We start from the raw sequence: 17,414 nt of genomic DNA, 5'->3' as shown, positions 1-17,414 counted from the left end.
TGTAGAACAGTGTATGTTCCAAGCCTTCACTAGGAACACTCCCTAATTCTTTCTGTGCTACATTGGCGACTGAATTGCTGCTGCCTAATGCACCCACGCTGAGCTCAATTTCATCAGCTTTGCTTCCAACTTGCATCCTGCCCTTAAATTCATTTGATCCATATCTGACACATTTCTCCACTTTCTGAATCTCTCTGTCTCCATCTCTGGAGAGAAACTATCTACCAAGATGTTTTATAAACCTACTGATTCTCACAGCTATATTGACAATACCTCTTCCCACCCTGTCACCTGTAAAAATGCCATTCCCTTCTTTTGGTTCCTGTGTCTCTGCCACTTCCATTCCCAAGTTGAGATTTTCCTTTGCAGAACATCAGAGATGTCCTCATTTTTTCAAAGAGCAATGTTTTGCTTCTTCTAGCATTAATGCTGCCCTCACCCATCTCTACCATTTCCTGGACATGCACCCTCCCGCTGCCTTAACAGGAAAAGAGGAACTCTTTCCCACCGTTGCACAAGCCTGGGCATCCAGCGCGTCATTCTCTGCAACTTACTTCCGCCATCTTCAATGGGATCGTCCCACCAAGCATGCTTTCGCCTCCCCCTCCCCCCACTCTCTGCTCTCTGCTCCTTTCTTAACAATAGACCTGACCAGTTTCCCTCCACCACCACCATCCTCCGGCTGGTGGAATTGCCTCTCATTTTTCTAGATTCCAGCAAATACAGGCTGTCAATGGACATATCTGTGAAAGAACAACTGGTAGGTGGAATCAGTTGTGGAATGGAACTGATAGGACCACTGACAACTAGCATTGACTGAATGGCCTTCTGTATGTCAAGGAAATATGGAAATACAGGTTGTAATAGAACTATATCTCTCATTTTTTCAGATTGCATTCCAATGTCTTTGCTCACCAGTACAAGTCCTGCATTTGAATTTGGACCTATTTATGTGCGTGAACAGGGTCAGCTGCGTCTGTTAAATGGAGCGTCAAGCTTGAATGTGACCAGTGGAAGATCCAAGTCAGTGCGACTATTTCAAAAGGGATTCACTGTAAATCTGGGCATTGAAGATGGGGACAAGCCTAGTACTTACCGGACTGATCACATTGTTTTCACTTACACAAAAGAAGGAAATCTTCGCTACTCTCCCAAGTCTCTTTTTGATGGGGTGCTTGCTTTTATAGCTGACAATATTCAACATGTTGACTCACTAATTGGCTTCCCAGAGCAGATTGCTGAGAAACTTTTCACTGCAGTGGAAGCAAGAAAGAAATTTGTTGATCCCAGCACAAGCGCCAAGGCTCTCTTTATATTCAGTGAAGCCTATGGAAGTCTAGTACTCCAGTCCCTGTGTTTACGAGAAAGGTACAGTTTTTTTTAATTTGATGTGATATGACCCCTATACGTGATACTGTTGAGACAATGAGAACAGGCTGGCCTTTGAGAATAAATGTTGACTTTACTATTCCATCCACAGATGTTGGGTGAACTGCTTTGTTTCCCATATGTTCAGTCGTTGCTGGAATTGGTCAGGGGCTGGTGGGGGGGTGGGGGGGGGTGGTGGTAATGAGCTGTATGTTCTTGGCTGCTATCCAGAGATTTTGCCTGCATGGTATCTGAGGTGTATCCCAGTTGAAGACATTTAGATTTGGCAGCAGTGTGCTGGCACAGCTCTGGTCAGATAGTCTAATGATACCTGATTCCTGAAGCATAAAGAATGACCATTTAGGATGGACTTTTGAGAGCTCTCAAGTTCCTCAATTTGAAAATTTGCCTTCAAGTGAAGTATTAAAGTTGATTGGAGCAAAAATATTTCCTGGTTCACATTACAGATACCCCTTTATATAGTCCTTCATGTTCTCTTTGGACTCCAATTATACAATTAATGTAGTCTGGTAATTGTTTTTCTAACAAGAACTTGCATGCATTCCCTTTCTGTTGTCCACTTCATTTGTTTTCGCTCAGACCAGAGGCCTCCTAACAGCAGAGAGAGTAGGTGGGTGAAATACCTCTAAGGTTGCCAGCTATTGATATGCCCTTCCGACATGCAGGTAGATATCTCCATGCTTTCTTTATCCCCTGATCTTGTTTAGATGCAGAATGTCAGCTTAACATCACCCTGTTAAAGTTCAGGTAAGATGAAGGAAGCCAATAGGTCCATCTGTCATGTCATTCTAGTTTGGTTACCTCCACTGGAGATAGTGATCCAAGTTACGTCACTGTCCTCTGACAAGTCTGTCGAATCTGAGGAACTGCATGACCTTGGTTGTTGGCAGTGGTATTTTACACCTGTACTCAATGCCTGAGTCCGGGAAAGACTGAAGATCTCCTGTTTTATTTCAAAAATATACTTTATTCATAATACTGTAAAGTGCTACGTAGTGTTTTCTAACTACTATACAGTAGGTGTGAATGGTTTGAGCAGTCTTAATTCATTTACCTTTATACAAGAACCTACAATACAGGACTGCCTCGTAATTCTATTTGTTCAAAGACATGGCTTCAGTTGGAGTGGAAGAGTTGGGGGCTGAAGCACATTATTGAGACTTTGACCTGAAATTGCCACCCTTAATTACATGTATTTGTGCATTATGCTTCAGGGAATCTTGCCCGTTCAGTCATTAGGCTGGACGTTTCCTGTTGTTCTTCATCACTGCAGAAGTGCAGTTTTCCTGTTCCATTTGCACATTAATATGAGCTGCACAGGCTTCGGACTTACCAATTGAAATATGAGGAAAAGGTTGTGATGGTACTTCTTGTACTCAAGTAAAATGAGGTGTAAGCTCTCACACTTCCATCGTCCCCTGTGTCATTTAGCACTCCTGCTCACCTCCCCTCCACACCTCCATTTCACCCCCTCTCAACTTTCCATCTTTGTTTTCCCCCTTCCTCTCCACTTTCCCTCATTTCATTGCAGCTGTGACCAGTTCCCCTTTTTTGTAACTGGAAGAAAAACAGCAGTTAAAGTAACCATGTCCCAGTTGTGTGAACTAATCGTCACGGTTAGCGGGACACTTGCAGCTAAGGGCATTCTGGACTTCAGAGTTTAGTTCCGGTGTTGTTCTATAAGGAGTCTCTTTATATCCTGCCAGAGGAATGTGTGGGTTTCCTCTGGGTCCTTTGGTTTCCTCCCACAGTCCAAAGTCATACCGAGTAGGTTAATTGGTCATTGGAAACTGTACCATGATTAGGTTAGGGTTAATCAGGGTTGCTGTTGCAGTGTTCCTCAACGGGCCCACTCCACACTGTATCACTAAAGAAATCACTCTTAACCAATCCCTACCTTGTGACTGTAAGACCTAGCAGCAGAATTAGGACATTTGGCCCACCAAGTCTGCTCTGTCATTTAATTATAATGATATTTTTTCCCTCTGAATCCCATTCTCCTGCCTTTTGCCCATAAAATTGATGATCTTACAAATTAAGATCCTATCAACCTTCATTTTAAATGTACTAACAGCTGCCCGTGGCAATGAATTTCACTGATTTGAAATCATCTGGCTAAGGAAATTCATCTTCATCTCTGTTCTAAAGGGTTGTCCTTTTTTATGATCTTGTGTCCACTGGTCCTGGACTGCCCACTATTAGAAACATCCTCTCCACATCCACTCCATTTGGACTTTAAATATTCAGTATATTTGAATGAGATTCTCCCCTCGTTCTTCTGAACTCCAGTGAGTACAGGCCCAGAATCATCAAGCACTCCTTGTATATTAACCTTTTTTTTTCTGGGATCATTCATGACTCTGGACCCCTCTAACACCAGTGCATCCTTTTTTATATATTGGGCCCAACATCACTCAACAATATTCCAAATATGATCTGTCTTATAAAGACTCATTATTATATCTTTGCTTATTCTCGTGTTCTCAAAATGAATACTAACATCGCATCTGCTTTCCTTACTACTGACTCAACTTGCATGTTAATCTTTGGGGAATATTGCATGAGGTCTCCCAAATCCCCTTGCACTCCGATTTCTGAATTTGCTTCCTGTTTAGAAAATAGTCTACGCTGTTATTCCTTCTATCAAAGTGCATAACCAACCTATGATTTCTATAACTCACTAACTTCCCTATGCTGTACCCATCTGCTTAATTCATCTAATCTGTGAAAGTCTTTCTTCAGACTACCTGTTTCTGTAACGCTACCTGTCCTTCCACTTATCTTTGTATCATCTGCAAACTTGGCTACTGAGTCATCAATTCCTTCATGCAGAACATTAACCTGTAACGAAAGTAGCAGACCAACACTGACTCCTGCAAAACACCACTAGTCATTGGCAGTCAACCAGAAAAGGCCCCCTTTATTCCCACTCTTTTTGCCTCTTGCCAGTCAGCCAATCTTCTGCCATGCTAGTATCTTTCACATAATGCCAGGGGCACTTATTTTCTGTAGCATCTTCATGTGCAAGACCTTGTCAAAGGCCTTCTGGAAATCCAAGTAAACAACATCCACTGATTCTTCTTTGCTATACTGCCTGTTATCTCCTTAAAGAATTCTAACAGATTTGTCAGGCAAGATTTCTCCTTAAGGAAATCATGTATGCTTATTATATCAAGTGTCTCCAAATACCCGGAAAGCTCATCCTTAATAGTAGACTCTGCTATGTTGCCAATCATAGACGTCAGACTACCTGGCCTATAATTTCCTGCCTTTTGCCTCCCTCCATTCTTAAAGAGTAGACTGGTTTTTGGAAATTTTTGTCCTCTAGTGCCATTCCATAAGACCTTAAGATATAGGAGCAGAATTAGGCCATTTGGCCCATTCTGTCATGGCTGATATGTTATTCTTCTGCTTCACCATTTTTCTGCTTCTCCTTGTAACCTTTGACGCCCTTACTAATCAACTTCTACCAACCTCTGCTTTAAATATACCCAGTACTAGGCCTCCACAGCCACCTGTGGCAATGAATTCTGCAGATTCACTCACCAGCCTCTGGCTAAAGAAATTCCTCCTCATCTGTTCTAAAGGGACATCCTTGAATTCTAAGGCCCTAGATTCCCCCACTGGAGGAATCATTCTCTCCAAGTCCACTCTTATATGTCATCAGTATTTGTTATAATGAGATCCCCCTGACCCCTTATTCTTGGTGCCAGGGTAGCGTAGCAGTGAACTCGATGCTATTACAGCTGAAGGCCACGGAGTTTGGCGTTTAATTCCAGTGCAGTCTAAGAAGTTTATGGGTTTCCTCAGGGTGCTGCGGTTTCCTCCCAAACATGTTAGTAGGTTAATTGGTCATTGTAAATTGTCCTGTGATTAGGCTCGTGTTACTGTTAAATAGGTGAGTTGTTGGGCTGTGCGGCTCATAGGGTTCGGAACTGTATCGCTGCATATCTCTAAATAAAATAATGCCCGGTGAATACAGGCTCAGAGCCATTGAACATTTCTGATATGTTAATCCTTTCGTTCCCGGGGTCATTCTCTTGGACCTCCTCTGGACTCTCTCCAATGCCAGCACATCCTTTCTTAGAACAGGGCCCAAAACTGTTCACAGTAGTCCCAAGTGCAGTTTGGCCAATGCCCTGAAAATCTCAACAACTGCTGAAGCCAGGCATTCTTGTTTATAATTTCCTTTTCTTCTGTCTCCAAGAGTGGAATGATACTTGCAACTTTCTAATCCTCTGGAACCATTCCAGAATCTAGTGATTTTTGATAGATCACTATGAATGCCCTCACATTCTCTACAGCTACTTCATTCAGAATCCTGGCATGTAGTCCTGGTCCAGTTACTTACCTACCTTCAGACCTTTCAGCTTCCCAAGTATCTTCCTTAGTACTACTCTCACTTCTTCTCCTGACATGCTTGAATCTATGGCATACTGTTGTTGTCTTCCACAGATAAAATTGACATATAATACTCAATGCGCTGGAGGAACTCAGCAGGTCAGTCAGCATCAGTTGAAAAGATTAGTCGACATTTCAGGCCAAAACCCTTCGTCAGGACTGAAGGAAGAACTTTGGGGAGGATTTGAAGAATGCTGGTAGTTGAAAAAAACAGTAATTTTAAAGACAAAGGGGTGGGGCAGGGGAAGCAGGGAGGTTATTGGCAGGAGAACAATGTGAAGTAGTAGAAGGAGGCGGAACTATGAGGGTTGTGATGTGAAATAGGGATAGAGGAAGGGAGGGGAGGGAATCTCCAAATTCCGGTTATGAACATAGAATTCTCCAACTTTTGGTAATTCCCTCCCCCTCCCTTCCTCTATCCCTATTTCACATCATCTCCCTCATAGTTCCGCCTCCTCCTACTACTTCGCATTGTTCTCCTGCCAATCACCTCCCTGCCTCCCCTCCCCCACCCCTTTGTCTTTAAAATTACTGTTTTTTTCAACTACCAGCATTCTTCAAACCCTCCCGAAAGTTCTTCCTTCAGTCCGGACGAAGGGTTTCGGCCCGAAACATGGACTAATCTTTTCAACTGATGCTGACTGACGTGCTGAGTTCCTCCAGCGCATTGAGTGTTCCTCGGACAAAAGCATCGGCAGATTATTTTGTAATGACATATAATATTTATTAGTTCTTCCGCCTTTTTTTTGTCCCCATTACTACCTCTCCAATATAATTTTCCAGCAGACCAATGTCCTTTCTCATCTCTCTTTCACTCTATATATATCTGTAAAATCTTGTGGTGCCCTCTTTTATATTATTGGCTAGCTTACCTTCATAAGATCATAAGATATAGGAGAAGAATTAGACCATTAGACCATTTGGCCCATCAAGTCTGCTCTGCCATTTCATTATGGCTGATCCAATTTTAGAACATAGAACATAGAATAGTACAGCACAGTACAGGCCCTTCGGCCCACAATGTTGTGCCGACCCTCAAACCCTGCCTCCCATATAAGCCCCTACATTAGATTCCTCCATATACCTGTCTAGTAGTCTCTTAAACTTCACTAGTGTATCTGCCTCCACCACTGACTCAGGCAGTGCATTCCACGCACCAACCACTCTCTGAGTAAAAAACCTTCCTCTAATATCCCCCTTGAACTTCCCACCCCTTACCTTAAAGCCATGTCCTCTTGTATTGAGCAGTGGTGCCCTGGGGAAGAAGCGCTGGCTATCCACTCTATCTATTCCTCTTATTATCTTGTACACCTCTATCATGTCTCCTCTCATCCTCCTCCTCTCCAAAGAGTAAAGCCCTAGCTCCCTTAAACTCTGATCATAATGCATACTTTCTAAACCAGGCAGCATCCTGGTAAATCTCCTCTGTACCCTTTCCAATGCTTCCACATCCTTCGTATAGTGAGGTGACCAGAACTGGACACAATACTCCAAGTGTGGCCTAACCAGAGTTTTATAGAGCTGCATCATTACATTGCGACTCTTAAACTCTATCCCTCGACTTATGAAAGCTAACACCCCATAAACTTTCTTAACTACCCTATCCACCTGTGAGGCAACTTTCAGGGATCTGTGGACATGTACCCCGAGATCCCTCTGCTCCTCTCCACTACCAAGTATCCTGCCATTTGCTTTGTACTCTGCCTTGGAGTTTGTCCTTCCAAAGTGTACCACCTCACACTTCTCCAGGTTGAACTCCATCTGCCACTTCTCAGCCCACTTCTGCATCCTATCAATGTCTCTCCGCAATCTTTGACAATCCTCTACACTATCTACAATACCACTAACCTTTGTGTCGTCTGCAAACTTGCCAACCCACCTTTCTACCCCCACATCCAGGTCGTTAATAAAAATCACGAAAAGTAGAGGTCCCAGAACAGATCCTTGTAGGACACCACTAGTCACAATCCTCCAATCTGAATGTATTCCCTCCACCACCACCCTCTGCCTTCTGCAGGCAAGCCAATTCTGAATCCACCTGGCCAAATTTCCCTGAATCCCATGCCTTCTAACTTTCTGAATAAGCCTACCATGTGGAACCTTGTCAAATGCCTTACTAAAATCCATATAGATCACATCCACTGCACTACCCTCATCTATATGCCTGGTCACCTCCTCAAAGAACTCTATCAGGCTTGTTAGACACAATTTGCCCTTCACAAAGCCATGCTGACTGTCCCTGATCAGACCATGATTCTCCAAATAGATCCTATCTCTAAGAATCTTTTCCAGCAGCTTTCCCACCACAGACGTAAGGCTCACTGGTCTATAATTACCCGAACTATTCCTACTACCTTTTTTGAACAAGGGAACAACATTCGCCTCCCTCCAATCCTCCGGTACCATTCCTGTGGACAACGAGGACATAAAGATCCTAGCCAGAGGCTCAGCAATCTCTTCTCTCGCCTCGTGGAGCAGCCTGGGGAATATTCCGTCAGGCCCTGGGGACTTATCTCTCCTGATGTATTTTAACAACTCCAACACCTCCTCTCCCTTAATATCAGCATGCTCCAGAACATCAACCTCACTCATATTGTCCTCACCATCATCAAGTTCCCTCTCATTGGTGAATACCGAAGAGAAGTATTCATTGAGGACCTCGCTCACTTCCACAGCCTCCAGGCACATCTTCCCACCTTTATCTCTAATCGGTCCTACCTTCACTCCTGTCATCCTTTTCTTCTTCACATAATTGAAGAATGCCTTGGGGTTTTCCTTTATCCTACTCGCCAAGGCCTTCTCATGCCCCCTTCTTGCTCTTCTCAGCCCCTTCTTAAGCTCCTTTCTTGCTTCCCTATATTCCTCAATAGACCCAGCTGATCCTTGCTTCCTAAACCTCATGTATGCTGCCTTCTTCCTCCTGACTAGATTTTCCACCTCACTTGTCACCCATGGTTCCTTCACCCTACCATTCTTTATCTTCCTCACCGGGACAAATTTATCCCTTACATCCTGCAAGAGATCTCTAAACATCGACCACATGTCCATAGTACATTTCCCTGCAAAAACATCATCCCAATTCACACCCACAAGCTCTAGCCTTATAGCCTCATAATTTGCCTTTCCCCAATTAAAAATTTTCTTGTTCTCTTTGATTCTATCCTTTTCCATGATAATTATAAAGGCCAGGAAGCGTTGGTCACTGTTCCCCAGATACTCATCCACTGAGAGATCTGTGACCTGACCCGGTTCATTACCTAGTACTAGATCTAGTATGGCATTCCCCCTGGTCGGCCTGTCCACATACCGTGACAGGAATCCGTCCTGGACACACTTAACAAATTCTGCCCCATCTAAACCCTTGGAACTAATCAGATGCCAATCAATATTAGGGAAGTTAAAGTCACCCATGATAACAACCCTGTTATTTTTGCACCTTTCCAAAATCTGCCTCCCAATCTGCTCCTCTGTCTCTCTGCTGCTACCAGGGGGCCTATAGAATACCCCCAGTAGAGTAACTGCTCCCTTCCTGTTCCTGACTTCCACCCATATTGACTCAAAAGAGGATCCTGCTACATTACCCACCCTTTCTGTAACTGTAATAGTATCCCTGACCGGTAATGCCACCCCTCCTCCCCTTTTCCCGCCCTCTCTATCCCTTTTAAAGCACTGAAATCCAGGAATATTGAGAATCCATTCCTGCCCTGGTGCCAGCCAAGTCTCTGTAATGGCCACTACATCATAGTTCCATGTATGTATCCAAGCTCTCAGTTCATCACCTTTGTTCCTGATGCTTCTTGCATTGAGGTACACACATTTCAGCCCTTCTACCTTAGTGTCTTTACACCATTTATTCTGCTTCTCTTTCCTCAAAGCCTCTCTGTATGTTAGATCTGGCTTTACTCCATGCACTTCTTTCACTGCTCTATCGCTCTGGGTCCCATCCCCCTCGCAAATTAGTTTAAACCCTCCCGAACCATGCTAGCAAACCTACCTGCAAGGATATTGCTCCCCCTCGAGTTCAGGTGCAACCCATCCAATCTGTACAGGTCCCACCTTCCCCAGAAGAGATCCCAACGATCTAAAAATCTAAAACCCTGCTCCCTGCGCCAACTCCTCAGCCACGCATTCAACTGCCATCTCCTCCAATTCTTACCATCACTGTCACGTAGCACTGGCAGCAATCCTGAGAACGTCACCCTTGAGGTCCTGTTCTTCAGCCTTCTGCCTAATTCCGGAAACTCACACTTCAGGACCTCATCCCTCTTCCTGCCTATGTCGTTGGTCCCAACATGTATCACGACTTCTAATTGCTTTTCCTCTTGTACCAGGATGTCGTGCACCCGGTCAGAGACATCCCAGACCCTGGCACCCGGGAGGCAACAAACAATGCGGGTGTCCTTCTCATGTCCACAAAATCTCCTGTCTGCTCTCCTGACTATAGAGTCTCCAATGACGACAGCTCTCTTCTCTGTCCCACCCTTCTGCACCACAGGGTGAGACTCAGTGCCGGAGGCCCTGCCACCGTGGCTCACACCTGGTTGGTCGTCCCCGCCAACAGTATCCAGGACGGTAAACTTATTATTCAGGGGAATGGCTACAGGGGTGCTCTGCACAACCTGTCTGCTCACCTTCGCTTTCCCCCCTCTGACTGTCACCCAACAACCTGCTTCCGACAGCCTAGGTGTGACTACCTCCCTGTAGCTCTCATCTATGACTGCCTCATTCTCCCTTATGAGTCGAAGGTCATCCAGCTGCTGCTCCAGATTCCTTACACAGTCTTGCAGGTCGCCCAGCCGTATGCACTTCTGGCAGATGTGACTCTGCGGGAGAGGGGCGTTCCCCCAAGACTGCCACATCTCACATGAGAGGCACATCACCGTCTCAGGGGACATTGTAAAAACTAACTGCGAGCTAGCTTGTCCTCCGCCTCTTCTCGTCGAAGCCTCTCGAGTCAAAGCCTCAAAGCTCCACTCCTTCACTGGCCCACTCACGCTCTGGCCGCTTCGCTTGAGCTATCCCTCTATTTATCTGTTTGAACTTTTCAAAATGTTTGGTCACCTGACTTGGACTGCCCAATCAGCTGCTTTCTGCTGTGTCTGAGTTTATTCAAATCTTGATTGACTTGATTACACAGACCAACTGCCAAAACTGCCAGAATCTCTCGAGTCAAAGCCTCAAAACTCCTTCACTGGCTCACTCACGCTCTGGCCGCTTTCCTCTCAGTCCCAATCTTGCCCCTCCCCCACCCTACCGGATCCCTTCATGCCCTGTTTAATTAAGAATCTATGTGTGTATATATATATATATATATATAAATAAATATAAAAATATAAAGAATTGGCTTCCATGGCTGCCTGTGGCAGTGAATTCCACAAATTCACTGGCTAAAAAGTTCCTCCTCATTCTCCATTGTAAAAGGGCACCCCTCTATTCTGAGGCTGTGTTCTCTGGTCTTAAACACTCCCACCACAGGAAACATCCTCTCCACATCCACTCTGTCGAGGCCATTCAACACTTGCTAGGTTTCAATGAGGTCACCCCTCATTCTTCTGAATTCCAGTGAATGCAGGCCCAGAGCCATCAAGCGCTTTTCATATGACAAGCCATTCAATCCTGGAATCATTTCGCAAACTGCCTTTGAATCCTCTGCAGTTTCAGCATATCCTTTCTACAAACCCCATTTCCAGAAAAGTTGGGATATTTTCCAAAATGCAATAAAAACAAAAATCTGTGATATGTTAATTCACGTGAACCTTTATTTAACTGACAAAAGTACAAAGAAAAGATTTTCAATAGTTTTACTGACCAACTTAATTGTATTTTGTAAACATATACAAATTTAAAATTTGATGGCTGCAGCACACTCAACAAAAGTTGGGACAGAGGCATGTTTACCATTGTGTTACATCACCTTTCCTTTTAATAACGCCTTTTAATCATTTTGGAACTGAGGATACTAATTGTAGTAGATTTGCAATTGGAAATTTTGTCCATTCTTGCTTGATACAAGACTTCAGCTGCTCAACAGTCTGTGGTCTCCGTTGTCCGATTCTCCTCTTCATGATGCGCCATACATTTTCAATAGGAGATAGATCTGGACTGGCAGCAGGCCAGTCAAGCACACGCACTCTGTGTCTACAAACCCACGCTGTTGTAGCCCGTGCAGAATGTGGTCTGGCATTGTCCTGCTGAAATAAGCATGGACGTCCCGGGAAGAGACGTCGCCTTGATAGCAACATATGTCTCTCTAAAATCCTAATAAATGCCTCAGAGTCAATGGTACCTTCATATACATGCAACTCACCCATGCTGTGGGCTCTGATGCACCCCCATACCATCACAGATGCTGGCTTTTGCACCTTTCGCTGATAACAATCTGGATGGTTGTTTTCATCTTTGGCATGGAGAACTCGACACCCGTTTTTTTCTGAAAACTAGCTGAAATGTGGGCTCATCTGACCACAGCACACGGTTCCACAGTCTTTTGGTCCATCTGAGATGAGCTCGGGCCCAGAGAACTCGCCGGCGTTTCTGCATAGAGTTGATGTATGGCTTCCTCCTTGCGTAATACAGTTTCAAGTTGCATTTCTGGATGCAGCGACGGACTGTGTTGAGTGACAATGGTTTTCCAAAATACTCCCGAGCCCAGGTGGCTATAATTGTCACAGTAGCATGACGGTTTCTTAGGCAGTGCCACCTGAGGGCTCGAAGATCACGCGCATTCGGCAGTGGTTTCCGACCTTGCCCTTTATGCACTGAGATGTCTCTGAATTCTCTGAATCTTTTCACAATATTATGTACTGTAGATGTTGAAAGACCTAAATTCTCTGCAATCTTGCGTTGAGAAATGTTCCTTTTGAACTGACTAACAATTCTCTCACGAATTTTGGCACAAAGGGGTGAGCCACGACCTATCCTTGCTTGCAAAGACTGAGCCTTTGATGGACGCTACTTTTATACCCAGTCATGATACCTCACCTGCTACCAATTAGCCTGTTTAATGTGGAGTCTTCCAAACCGGTGTTACTTGAATATTCTGTGCACTTTTCAATCTTATTTTAACTCTGTCCCAACTTTTGTTGTGTGTGTTGCAGCCATCAAATTCTAAATTTGTGTATATTTACAAAATACAATTAAGTTGGTCAGTAAAACTATTGACAATCTTTTCTTTGTACTTTGTACAGTTAAATAAAGGTTCACATGAATTAACATATCACAGGTTTTTGTTTTTATTGCATTTTGGAAAATATCCCAACTTTTCTGGAAATGGGGTTTGTAAGATGAGGGACCCAAAACTGCTCTCAATACTCCAAAAGAGGCCTCACCAGTGCTTTATAAAGTCTCAACATTACATCCTTACTTTTATATTCTAGTCCTCTTGAAATGAATGCTAACATTGCACTTGCCTTCTGCACCACACTCAACCTGCAAATTAACCTTTAGGCAATCCTGCGCAAGGACTCCCAAGCCCCTTAGCCTCTCAGTTTTTTGTATTTTCTCTCCATTTAGAAAATAGTCAACCAGTTCTTCTACCAAAGTGCATGGCCATACACTTCCTGACACTGTATTCCATCTGCCACTTCTTTGCCCATTCTCCTATGTGTTTGTCGCCTCTCTATTTCCCCAAAACTACCTGGCCTTCCACCTTTTGTTGTATCATCTGCAAACTTTGCCACAGAGCCATCAATTCCATCATCCAAACCATTGACATTTTATGTGAAAAGAATCTGTCCCAACATAGACCTGTGTGGAACACCACTAGCTGCCAACCAAAAAAAGCTTCTTTTATTCTCATTCTTTGCCTCCTGCCAATCAGCCACTGGTTAATGCAAGATAGAATCTTTCCTGTAATACCATGAGCTCGTTGCTTGTTAAGTAGCCTCATCTATGGCACTTTGACAAAGGCCTTCTGAAAATCCAAGTACACAAGATCACCGAATCTCCTTTGTCTATCCTGCTTCTTATTTCTTCAGTGAATTCCAACAAATTTGTCAGGCAAGATTTTCTCTTGAGGAAACCTTGCTGACTATGGCCTATTTTATCACATGCCTCCAAGTATTCTTAACAATCGACTCCAACATCTTCCCAACCAGTGAGGTTAGACTAACTGGCCTATGGTTTCCTTTCTTCTGCCTCTCTCCATTGTTGAAGAGTGGAGTGACATTTGCAGTTTTCCAGTCTTCTGGAACCATTCCAGAACCTAGTGATTCTTGAAAGATCATTACTAATGCCTCCACAATCTCCTCAGCCACCTCATTCAGAACCTTGGGGAGTACATCATCTAGTTGAGGTGACTTGTCTACCTTCAGACCTTTCAGTTTCCCAAGAACCTAGTAGTGGCAACGTCACACAGTTCATCCCCCCCCCGGCACCTGGAGCTTCCACCATACTGATGCAAAATACTTATTCAGTTCATCTGCCATTTCCTTATCCCCCATTACTCCCTCTCTGGCATCATTTTCCAACAGTCTGATAGCCACTCTTAATGACCTTTTTTTGTTGCCTTCTGTTGGTATTTGAAAGTTTCCCAATCCTTTAACTTCCCACTATTTTTCGCTCTATTATATGCACTCTCTTTGGCTTTGACTTCCCTTGTTGTATTTCATCTTTTCTTTTCTAGTTATCTTCTGTTGGTTTTTAAATGCTTCCTAATCCTCTAGCTTCTCGCTAATTTTTGTATAATTTACAGCCTCTCTTTTGCTTTTATGCCCTGTTTGACTCCCTTATTAGCTATGGTTGCCTCATCGTTCCTTTAGAATCCTGCTTCTTTAGAGTTCAAAGTAAATTTATTCTCAAATCTTATTTTTTGTGGGCATACTCAATAAATCAACAGAATAATAACCATAACAAAATCAATGAATTACCACCCAACATGGGTATTCCACCAGAGTGCAGGAGATAACCACTGTGCAAATACAAAAAGGAAGAAATAATAATAGAAAACAAATGAACAATACATATTGAGAACATGAGATGAAGAGTCCTTGAAAATGAGTCCATAGTTTCTAGGAACATTTCAATGATGGGGCAAGTGAAGTTATCCCCTTCGGTTCAAGAGCATGGTGGTTGACAGGTAGTAACTGTTCCTGAACCTGGTAGTGTGAGTCCTGAGACTCCTTTACCTTCTTCGTGATGGCAACAGCAAGAAGGGAGCACTCTTGGGTGGAAGGGTCGCCAATGACGGATGCTGCTTTCTTGAGACAGTGTTTCATGTGGATGTGCTCAATGGTGGGGAGGGCTTTACCCATGAGAGACTAGGCCGTATCCACTATTTTTAGTAGGATTTTCTGTTTGAGGCATTGGTGCTTCCATACCAGGCTGTGATACAGTAATGACTGCACTCTCCACCACACACCTATAGAAGTTTGTTAAAGTTTTAGATGTCATGCTGAATCTTTGCAAACTCCTAGAGGCGCTGCTGTGCTTTCTTCATAATGGCACCTGCATGCTGGGCCCAGGACAGATCCTCTGAAATAATAACACTGAGGAATTTAAAATTGCTGACCCTCTCCACCTCTGATCCCCTGATGAGAACTGGCTCATGGACCTCTGCGTTTCTTCTCCTGAAGTCAATAATCAGCTCCTTGGTCTTGCCGACATTGAGAGGTTGTTGTTATGACACCACTCCGCCAGATTTTCAACCTCCCTTCAATCCCACATCTTCTGAATTACTCCCAGAAACTCCAACCACTGCTGCTCTACTGTCATTCCTGCTAGAGTCTGCTTCCATCAACTTTGGCCAGCACCTCTCTCATGCCTTTAGTTCCTTTACTCAACTGTAATACTGATATATTTGCTCTCTCTCCCCCTCAAAATTTCCGTCTCTTTTACGTTATCCATACTTTGCAAGCGGTTGAACTTACCATGTAGTTTAAAGCCCTATCCACAGCCCTAGTTTTGTGATTTAACAGCTCACTGATCCCAGCATGGTTCAGGAGGAGCCCGTACCATCCGAACTATTCCCTTTTATTCCCAATTCTGGTGCCATTTCCCCACAAATTCAAACCCGCTTCTCCCACACCAATCTATGGGCCCGATTTAGCTCACTGATCTTAGAAACGCTGTGCCAATTTGCATGTGGCACAGGTCAGTCCAGAGAATTCAGTGAACACTGGTTGATTGGGACACATCGGGACCAGTACCTTTTGACTCAAGTAGTTGAAGTTTCATGGAAATAGTAAAAAAGCTATTTTAAAAAAACAAACTTGTTTAACTGAGTAACAAGTTATGTATTTAAATGAAATACCGAACAAATTAAATCACAACCAGTACTGGTGGTTGTCCATGGTGCCTGACTATGACAGGAAACTTGTGCGGAAGTGTTTTCAAAGTGGAAAGCTGTTGCACTGGGCCAGTTCCATTCTCTCTACCTCGGAAGCCTGCTTTTTGAATACAAACACACGTAACTGATGATACGGTGTAGTGTCTTCCGGCCACATAACATGCACATGACTGACACTAATTAGAAAACATTCGGCAACTCTCTTGCCCCGACTAAGTAGCATATTGTCCCAACTAAACAATTTTCTTGATTTGTTTTAGTTCTTTAAGTGTGGTCCCAAATAAGTGGCTGGCCCAGTTAACTAGAATCCACTATTAGCTTTTTGGCTCTGCATTTTAATTTAGTCCCTAGTTGCACCAGATAGACAACACAGCCTATGGGACACTCAATCCTATATTGGGTCTATTCCTCTAACTATACTATTGCAATTAAAATTTAATTCAAAGATGGTTGAGAAACTCTAATATTGAATCTGCATTGTAGCTGACTTCATGCTGATAATGGTCTTGGAGAGCTATAATCGGGGCCACTGATGTGATGCAGTTCTCTTGCATTACAGGACAGTTGCTATGGTGACATTTTACAAAGTTGCCTTAATATTTCTTTCAGATTTATGTTGGTATCAGAAAAGTTAAAGGAAATCCAATCTTTTCGTGGTTTGAAGTGTCTGGATCTGTCAAGTTGTAAACTGGGCGATGACCATGAACTGTTAAGACACTTGACATCGGAATCCCTCGTGAGGTACAGTATGTATTAGTTGCATTCCCTATAAGAGATCACCAATTTCATGCAGAAGAAATCCTTAATTTTGTGTAGAGAATTTTATTCAGTCATAGAGAAATATGACATGGAAACAGACCATTTGGCCCATCGAGTCCATACCAGCCATCAATCACCTAATTATACTAGGGATTTCCAACCTTGTTTATGCCATGGGGCTTTACCATTAACTGAGGGGTCCATGGACCCCAGGTTGGACACCTCTGCATTATGGACTTTGTCACATCAGTCACAATTTCAAGGTAATCCCTTGGTTTCAAATTTTGTTCTACTTCTACTTGATCACCCAATCTATGGTGGGGCCTCGTATTTGTTGGTCCATCAAGTTCTTGAAACATTCCAATCAGTCCCATTCTTCCTTTTTCTTTCCTTGTAACCTATTCTCTCTCACATGCCAAATAAATGGACAAGTATTTATTTGGGAGAGGGTGAATTATGATGCTATTTGGCAGGAATTTAGCATAGTTTTGGAACAGATGTACTCACAGAAATGCACAGCTTTTGTGGAGAAATGTGGAGCTTGTTGAGAGAGCTCTTGCATAGTGTTCTGGATAAGTTT

At 43.5% G+C, this 17,414-nt stretch overlaps 1 protein-coding gene across 2 annotated transcripts in view; it reads left to right on the top strand.

The window, feature by feature from the left end:
* lrrc42 (leucine rich repeat containing 42) overlaps positions 1-17,414 on the top strand; it is a 40,706-nt gene that overhangs the window by 3,841 nt on the left and 19,451 nt on the right. For both annotated transcript variants that reach the window (XM_063063958.1, XM_063063957.1), the window contains exons 2-3: positions 891-1,368; positions 16,685-16,816. In XM_063063958.1, the coding sequence (XP_062920028.1) occupies positions 902-1,368; positions 16,685-16,816 (599 nt within the window). In that variant the 5' untranslated portion in view covers positions 891-901. The remainder of the gene's footprint in view (positions 1-890; positions 1,369-16,684; positions 16,817-17,414) is intronic.

This window comes from Mobula hypostoma, chromosome 12 (genome assembly GCF_963921235.1).
Source record: "Mobula hypostoma chromosome 12, sMobHyp1.1, whole genome shotgun sequence".
Lineage (NCBI taxonomy): Eukaryota > Metazoa > Chordata > Chondrichthyes > Myliobatiformes > Myliobatidae > Mobula > Mobula hypostoma.
The sequence above is the reverse complement of the archived record's forward strand: the minus strand, read 5'-3'. Positions and strand labels throughout refer to the sequence as shown.